The sequence below is a fragment of the Channa argus genome, chromosome 6 (assembly GCF_033026475.1).
Source record: "Channa argus isolate prfri chromosome 6, Channa argus male v1.0, whole genome shotgun sequence".
Classification (NCBI taxonomy): domain Eukaryota; kingdom Metazoa; phylum Chordata; class Actinopteri; order Anabantiformes; family Channidae; genus Channa; species Channa argus.
This window is the reverse complement of record NC_090202.1, coordinates 7,489,879-7,498,890: the sequence shown is the minus strand read 5'-3', so window position 1 is coordinate 7,498,890 and position 9,012 is coordinate 7,489,879. Positions and strand designations below refer to the sequence as shown.

At 39.6% G+C, this 9,012-nt stretch overlaps 1 protein-coding gene across 1 annotated transcript; it reads left to right on the top strand.

The window, feature by feature from the left end:
• The first annotated feature begins 356 nt into the window (after window positions 1-356).
• On the top strand, window positions 357-5,003 carry LOC137129171 (extracellular calcium-sensing receptor-like). The gene is made up of 9 exons (XM_067508097.1): window positions 357-514; window positions 748-1,042; window positions 1,155-1,241; window positions 1,464-1,733; window positions 2,069-2,275; window positions 2,359-2,634; window positions 3,383-3,610; window positions 3,706-3,829; window positions 4,093-5,003. The coding sequence occupies exons 1-9, from the start codon at window positions 405-407 to the stop codon at window positions 5,001-5,003; spliced, it is 2,508 nt and encodes an 835-aa protein (XP_067364198.1). The 5' UTR covers window positions 357-404.
• Window positions 5,004-9,012: the final 4,009 nt, after the last annotated feature.

Genomic DNA, 9,012 nt, shown 5'->3' with positions numbered 1-9,012 from the left:
ATATTGTTAATGAACTGTCTGATTAGTCCTGCTGTCTTTTACTCGAGTAAAAGGGAGGTCGTGTTACATCTAGTATGGTGTTTCTGTGCACCTGCTTTTGTGTATCTGTATTACATCACACAATAAATCATAATGAAATGCATTTTAGGTCCTTCCCCTCATATTTCTCTGGTTCGGAGGTGTGGCATGCAACACCAAATAATACTGCAAGTCAATAAAAAGAGACGATATAGCAATGAAACTTGAATGACACTATGTTCTGAAGACAGGTGAACTTCAAAACAGCCATGTTGGCATTTTTAAAAACCAACCTGCTCATGTTATTCTGTTGCTACTTTTTCTCTGTTTTCTCCTCCCCTCCTTTTTCCTCCTGCCGGTTACAGGGACAGTTTCATCTTAATGGGATGCACAAAACGGGAGATGTGATTCTCGGTGGGGTGTTTCAAATTCATTTCTTTTCCACGTATCCTGATGTGTCTTTTAACTCAAAGCCACAACAGCCTACCTGCCATGGGTGAGTCTGTCAGTCAAAAGAAGTCGTACTGATAAGCAGTTGTTACTCTAAAGGAATTAAAAATTTTAAAATTATCATTTAAAACAAAATACTTCTCTTCGATTTAGTCATTAAGTCAAGTTTTATTTTAGTTGTTACTATAGTTGGTTATTTTTATACAAAACCTGCAGTTGTGTGTCAAAATGAATTTTGTGTTGTATTTTTCAAATGCAATGAGTTGTATTTTCTATTAGTTTTGATGTTGTAGGATTCAGGAGAGCCCAGACCATGGCCTTTGCTATTGATGAGATTAACAGAAACTCCAAGCTGCTGCCCAATGTGACTCTGGGATACAGTCTGTATGATAACTGCCTCCAACTAGGAGTTGGGTTTCGTGCAGCTTTGTCATTAGTCAGTGGTCAAGAGGAGCAGGTTGTATTAGATGAGACTTGTGTAGGAACCCCTCCAGTCATAGGGATTGTGGGTGATGCTTCCTCTACACATTGTATTGCCATCTCCTCTGTTGTAGGTTTGTACAGAGTACCAATGGTAAGTTTTCCATTTTGACCTCAGTTGCTTAATTTGGATCTTTCACATTTCTTTTAAATGAATACTTAAGTTTTGAATGTTTCTTAAAATGTCCAGTCTGGGTTTTTAACAGGTCAGTTATTTTGCCACATGTTCCTGCCTAAGTGACCGGAAAAGGTTTCCATCCTTTTTTAGGACGATTCCAAGTGATGCGTTTCAGGTAAAACAATAAAAATCTAAAATTGCATATATTATATATGTACGTAGTGCAAAGTATATATTTTTTCTGGTATTACTTCTCACATTGTGATGGAGTATAGTTGTATAGTATCAGATTACAAAGTGAAATAGAAACGTATAACATATTTTACTTTGGAACTAGTATAACAGTTTTCCAGTGAATATTTGTAGCCACAAATCACTCCACTCTCTGTTAACTTAGGTTCGTGCTGTGATTCAGATACTAAAACACTTTGGCTGGACCTGGGCAGGTCTGCTCATTAGTAATGATGATTATGGACTACATGCTGCCCGCTCCTTCCAATCTGAACTCAGTCAGTCTGGCGAAGGGTGTCTGGCCTATTTGGAAATTTTGCCATGGGGTGAAAATCCAGCAGAACTAAGGAGGATAGTGGATGTGATGAAGAAATCCACAGCTCGTGTTGTCATTGGATTTGCACACGATAGTCTCATGATTAACATCATCAAAGAGGTTGGATTGAACTGGCTGGTTGGATTTAACTTTCTATTATATTGCTCCATTTTTTAAAGTAACAAGTCATCTTTCTTTCCAAAAATAGTAATTAATAATGGAATGAATAAAAACTTATTGTTCTGTAATTGTTATAAACTTTGCTAGGAGCATTTGAGATGGATATCACTCATGTCTGAATAAACTCTAGCTTCATTTTTCTCATAACAATGTTTATAATAAATGACTACATTAGCGCATAAATGAATAAAACAAGACACTGACTGTGAAGACTACAATTTACTTCAGTGGCATGAAAGTATTAATTTCTATCTTAAGTGTAATGAATTGCACAGGTGGTGAGGCAGAATGTGACAGGACTGCAGTGGATTGCCACTGAAGCTTGGACATCGGCTGCTGTGCTTCAGACCCCCCAGCTCATGCCGTATCTGGATGGCACACTGGGCACTGCCATCCGACGAGGGGAAATTCCAGGACTCAGGGATTTCCTTTTACGAATACATCCTGACCTTCCCCAAAACAGTAGCATTGGAAAGAGCTTGGTAAGAATTTACCTTGGAATCTGATTTGGTATTTGAATGAAAAACGCCCTTGCGTTTGACATGTAATTTTATAAATATTTTAGGTAAATCAGTTTTGGGAACACACATTTCAGTGTAGATTGGCTCCACCTCCAGCAGGTTGGGTGGAAAGTGGAGGAGCAATATGCACAGGACATGAAGATCTAGAGAATGTGGAGTCTGAATTCCTGGACATTTCAAACCTTCGGCCCGAGTACAATGTTTACAAGGCTGTGTATGCTCTGGCGTATGCTTTTGATGACATGCTGCGGTGTGAACCAGGGCAAGGACCTTTCAGTGGGAACAGCTGTGGCAGTTTGCAACGACAAGAGGCATGGCAGGTGTGATATCAATTTACACTCCACCTTTTTGTGGTATGGCCAAATCTGGTGTTTATGTATTTTATTTGGGATGTTAATCAATCAATCACAAGTCAGTTTTATATAGCCCAATTCCTATAAAGCAATTCTGAGTTATTCAAAAATGTCAAATCTGAATAAAAAGATCAATAATTTAAGAACTATGAGAAAACGAACATACATATAATGGCAAGGGAACAAAGATAGGCTTTAAAAAGACAGTGCTGAGGTTGTTTTATTTTTGCTGGTAGGTATTCTACATATCGGGGTAGATATGGATAGTTGCATCGTCAACCTTTTTAGGCATACAGTGCTGAGAAAGCAGCTGAGAGGAGACATGACATTATGCACAAGCAGTGGTGATCCTGAGTCTGTTGAGGCCCTAGGCAAAAATGTATGCATCATAAAACCGCTATGTTTAAGATATGGAAAGTACAATAAAATACACACCCAACCACGCTGCATAATAACTTACAGTAAAACACTGTAGTGATTTCCCAGTTCCTCCTAGCTACTTTTTAAAGTGTCATTTGGCAAGAAGCTGAAGCCCTTAGTGGCTCCAGGTGAATCAGACGACCATCTTGCATGTCAGCTGCTGTCACCAGCGTGAAGGGGTGACTTGAAAGAATTTTGGATAAAGGCACAATATAAGCAGACCACTTAAAATGTTCTAATTATGAGAATTATTTCATTCATTATCTTGGTTTTTATCTTTTTCTGATTATAATAGCTCCTGTATTACTTGGAAAAGGTCAACTTTACCACACCATTTGGTGATGAAGTGTCATTTGATGGCAATGGTGATATATTACCAATTTATGATATCATGAACTGGCACCAGCTCCCTGATGGAAGAGCTAAAGTTCAGAATGTGGGCGAGGTTAAAAAGTTATCTTTCAACAAGGAAGAACTTATACTTGATGAAGACAAAATCTTCTGGAACTTTAAATTTAAAGAGGTTATTTCTCACTTTTCAGGCTCATCTTTTGGCAGATGAATATCTAATTATAGTAGCATAAAGTACTGTAGAATAACTACATCTACTCTCCCTAGCCTCCCCGGTCAGTATGCAGTGAGAGCTGTCCTCCAGGTACCCGCATGGCCAGAAAAAAGGGGGAACCTGTTTGCTGTTTTGACTGCATTTCCTGTTCTGAGGGAAAGATCAGCAATAGGACTGGTTTGTGTTCAGTTTTACATTGTAGCTTGGATATATAACATAGACATGACATGCATGCACTCTTTGAGTGGGCTTCAAAAGAAAATACGATTTTCTTTTGTGAAACTGTTAAATGCAAGATGAGCTGAAATTTCTGTATAGGTGTTACATACAGGGATATAGATATATACAGGGATATATCTATAGATATATATACAACCAAATGTATATATATGCTCAAAATTGCCTTTTTTTGTTTATATGTTTTGTTTGTATTTTAACAGATTCCACAGAGTGCACCAGTTGTGCAGAGGATTTCTGGTCAAGCCCCCAACGTGACCACTGTGTTCCTAAGAAAACAGAGTTTCTCTCCTACAATGAGCCTCTTGGCATCTGTTTGACAATCGCCTCACTGCTGGGCACGTTAGTCTGTGTTGTTGTCCTAGGGATATTTATCTATCACCACAGAACACCTATTGTACGTGCCAACAATTCAGAACTGAGTTTCCAGCTACTGGTGTCGCTTAAACTTTGTTTCCTCTGTTCACTACTATTTATTGGCTGGCCCAGACTGTGGACATGCCAGCTGAGACATGCAGCATTTGGGATCAGCTTCGTGCTTTGTGTCTCATGTATCTTGGTGAAAACGCTGGTTGTTCTGGCTGTTTTCAAGGCCTCCAAGCCAGGAGGTGGAGCCAGTCTGAAGTGGTTTGGCACTGTTCAGCAGAGAGGAACAGTTCTGGTTCTGACTTGTGTTCAAGCTGCAATCTGCACTGCCTGGATTGTCTCTGCCTCACCAACACCTCATAAAAACACCCAGTACTATAATGACAAGATAGTGTATGAGTGTGTTGTTGGGTCCACCATAGGTTTTTCTGTGCTACTTGGCTACATTGGCTTACTGGCTGTCCTCAGTTTTCTATTAGCATTTTTGGCAAGGAATCTTCCAGACAGTTTTAATGAAGCCAAATTAATCACGTTCAGCATGTTGATATTCTGTGCTGTGTGGGTGGCTTTTGTTCCTGCTTACATCAGCTCACCAGGCAAATATGCAGATGCAGTGGAGGTATTTGCCATCCTGGCCTCTAGTTTTGGCATCTTGATAGCCCTGTTTGGACCCAAATGTTACATAATCTTGCTGAGACCTGAGAGAAACACAAAGAGAGCAATTATGGGTCGAGACAACACTTCATAAAATATTGCATTAAATTTGATAAAACACTATATATTGTGCCTGTAGAGATACACAAATACAGGCAGAAACATGAAATGTAATAACAGTAATGTTAACTTATTGTGAAGCAAGGGCTGACACCAAGGTTTTTTTTTGTTTGTTTTGTTTTTTCCTGTCTTAATAAACCTCCTTTAATTAACTCTTATGTGTGGGATTGCTAATAATGGGTTTTTGTGTTTTTTCCATGGTGCAATAAAAGTATGAAGCACTGTATATTGTTCTTTTTGTTACCTTTGTCCTTGTGTAAGTTACACTGATTTAAAGATTACAACGACAACAATGACATAATCGTAATTTAATAATTTGATACCTGCAGTTTTTTAATTGCTCAGTCTCCTCTATTTCTCCCTAACTCATTACAAACATGTTTGTATTACTGACCCTCGGCTCGGCTGTTAATTGCAAAACACTCAATTTTCCTACATATCTCTCTCTGTATATAGCCACAATTGCTATCATTTTTGCACTGTGTTCATAAAAAACAACGTTTTGCTCACAACAAGTACATCTTTAGCCTTTGAACCATTTAGTTGATTAACAATTTTACCAATTTTGTCTCGATCAGCCTGTGTTATCTGAAAAGGTTAAGTTGAAGTTCCACCTAAATCATGTGACAGGTAAAAACATTAAATCAAGATCTTCTACTGAATAAACAAATAAATTCTTCATTGGTAGTTTCTTTTCTACTATTATTTGTGGAAGAACATGTACATTTCTGGAATAAATTTACATGTGTGTTGAAAACAAAGTTACACTTACGCTCACTGGCCACTTTATTAGGTACACCTGTACAATCTAATATAATCCAAAACAGCAGCTCTGCCATGAATTCTACTTTTACAATGTTATAATTTCTCAGTTTGTAGGGTGCAACTGTCAGAAAGGTGATAAATTTACTGTTTATTATTTAGGACACAGTGGGTAGTAGTGATGGTAGGTCTGACTCTCTTTAAAGATTTTGCTCTTTTATCTTGGCTCCCAAATGTCTTCCAAATGGCTCTTCATCAATCAGTGCATTAACTTTTAGACTAATTTAGCAATAATGAATGGTTTGTGTGTCGGTAAGCAATAGTTTATTCAGTGTTTTTAAAAAAGCCTTATTTTTTTTAAATTTTACAGAAAAATATACAGTTACTATTGCTTAACATTTTAATCATACCTTTAAATGAACAACTCAACACAGAACCACAGTAAACAAATCAAATAAATGCCAAAGTCTTAACACAATAACATGTCTGTGCCTCTTCCTTCTTTTACATAGTGGTATGAGCCCAGTCTGTCCTTCCACATGATTGGCCGCATGGTGTGTCCAAAGAGGTGTGGCTACCTCATTTATTTTAAACAGGGTAATCTCGCAGGATAACTGAGGGAAAGCAAGGTAAATAAAGGCAGTCAAGACAACGAGAAACAAATTAAACATATTACCTAGGGGGGAGGTAGTGGTGTTCTGGAGGTGTGCCTAAGGGTGCTCTGGAAAACAGGTTTCACATGAGAGACCCTGAAGATCAGGTGGATCTTGCATGAGCATTGGGACCCACAAACTGACTGCTATGGAGTAAATAACTAACCCAAGCCAGCTCTCTGCTTTTCATTCCCACTTGTTATCTGGGTGGTAGTGCATGGTGTTCATTGGCCAAGGTTTTTATAGCCTTGGACTAATTAATTTAACGTTCGATGAGCTCTCCTACAGGACAAGTGGCATCTTTAGTAAATAGCATTGCTGCTCCAGGTTCATGACGTCAAATAGCGAGGGTTGGTAGGTATAAACTGACTAGAAGGGGGTCAAACCTGTGGCTTATGATGAGGAAACTCAGGAGCAGAGGAAGCAGGGTTAGGTCTCTGGATTCGAATTTAGTCTGTAATTCTGTCCATTAGACTGTGGACAGAAACCCAAGGACAGACTAATGGAGATGCCTACAGAGAAACCTACAAAATTCTGCCCAAAACTTGTCTGTAAACTATGCACCATTGTCAAAGTCGATGTTGTAGGGGAGGACATGGAGACAGAAGATGTGCTTGACCTGGATTTCGGCAATCTCAGGTGGGAGTTTGAGAAATGTATTGAAATGTGCTATTTAAAAGAATCTATCAAACATAATGAGAACTACAGCATTTTTGGAGAAAGGGAGTAACCAAATCTAGCGAGACGTTAGACCTTTTCGATACTGGGCAGAGGATGGAGGAGATGAGTGGGGGTTCTGGAGGCAAGCTGACACACACTTCCAAATGTCTGATCTGACACTAGGCCACCAGAAATGTTGTTGGACTGCACAATGAGCACGACATACCGGGATGACAAGATAGGTGGGAAACATGGTACTGTTGGAGGTGGTTAGGTGGGCAGGCAGATGGGGCTGGAGCACTTCTTCTTTAATATCCATTCTAGTGACTCCCGGTCTTTCTTTTCCTTTGGGTGGGTCAAAAAAAGGGGGACAAGGCATCAGCCTAGCTGTTCCTTGACCGAGTGCAGAAGGAGAGAGAGAGGTGGAAGCAATTAAAGAATAATGCCTAATGACCTTAGCAGGGATTTAGATGCTCAGTTTACCAGAGATACCCCAGATTATTATGATGTGTTTATAGAGGAGAAAGTCAAAGGGAGAATATTGCACATGAGAGGATGTAGTTGTCATTCTCTGCACATTGAGAAAATACAACTCCTGAGTTTGAAATAACCCCAGTTAATTGACCATTAACTGTCGAGGCAAGATGGGTGAAAAGTTCCTGTTTAGAAACTTGTACTGCTTCAGGTGTCCAGGTGAGCTTACTTTTAAATAAGGTTCCGTGTTGGAGAGGTTCACCAATGGAGCTTTAGTCCTTTATGAGGCACCGTTAGATAGTGGCAAAGCCCATGAACTGTTGCTGTTGTCTCCTGTTTTCTGGAGTGGGCCAATTTGGGCTTTCACCTAGCCGGTTCCATCTTAATGTTGAGAGAGGATAAAGCGCAGTAAGAAGAGGGTGGGTGAGTGAAAGATCCACTTTTCTGCCTCCAAATAAAAGTGGTTCTGGAGAGCGCACTAAACAACACTTTGGACGTATTTGAAGATTATCATGTTGACAAATGTATTAATACTGTTTCCCAGAAAAAGACTGACCAAGTTCTGAAACACAGCTAAAGTGTTAGTGAGTCTGAAGGGCATAACCAAATGCTCAAAGTGATCCACCAGGGTGTTGGTGGTGTCTTCCACTCAGCCCCGCCTCTTGGATTTGTACAAGATGGTACATGCTCCTCAGGTCCTGGAAACTTTTTAAACCATTGGATTATTATCTTGTTGCAGGATCCACTGCATCTTCATTATTAGCTTTTTGACTAATGGTAAAAGGCTTTGATTCAACAGCTTCTGATATTGGGTTCCATTCAATCTTCTTTCCACTTTCCACAGAGTCCCTGTGCCTGATGTAGCACTACACCCCCTAAACATCCAGCCTTTACCATGCTTCACTGTGGGAATGTTGTTCTGTTCCTCATAAGCAGTTTGTTTTTGCCACATACACCTTTTCAATTCAATTCAATTCAACTTTATTTATATAGCGCCAATTTACAACAAAGTCATCTCAAGGCACTTTACAAAATAAAGTCCAGACAAAACAATTATGTAGAAGCAACCCGACAAATCCCCCTTGAGCAAGCCCTAGGCAACAGTGGAGAGAAAAAACTCCCTTTAATGGGAGAAAGCTCCAGCAGAACCAGGCTTAGGGTGGGGAGCCATCTGCCTTTACCGGTTGGGGTGAGTGGAAAGTGGAGGGAGAAAAGAACAGAGCAACGAAAAGCAACAACAAAACAACAACAAAAGCAACAACAAAACAACAAAAAAGCAACAACAAAGCATTGTACAGGTTGGTAGGACACAAAATTAATAGCATACAGTGGTGACAAATAAATGTATAGAGGAAAAAAGGAGGGGGAGCTCATTGCACTTGCGGGAGACCCCCAACACTCTAAACCTATAGCATCCTAATTAGGAGCTAGTTT

Excerpts from the sequence above, each read along its gene's own strand:
- LOC137129171 (XM_067508097.1), top strand. The coding sequence starts at position 405 with ATGCACAAAACGGGAGATGTGATTCTCGGTGGGGTGTTTCAAATTCAT. Across the intron at positions 515-747 it reads CAACAGCCTACCTGCCATGG|TTTTGATGTTGTAGGATTCA; the intron begins GTGAGTCTGTCA and ends ATTTTCTATTAG. Across the intron at positions 2,276-2,358 it reads GTAGCATTGGAAAGAGCTTG|GTAAATCAGTTTTGGGAACA; the intron begins GTAAGAATTTAC and ends TAAATATTTTAG.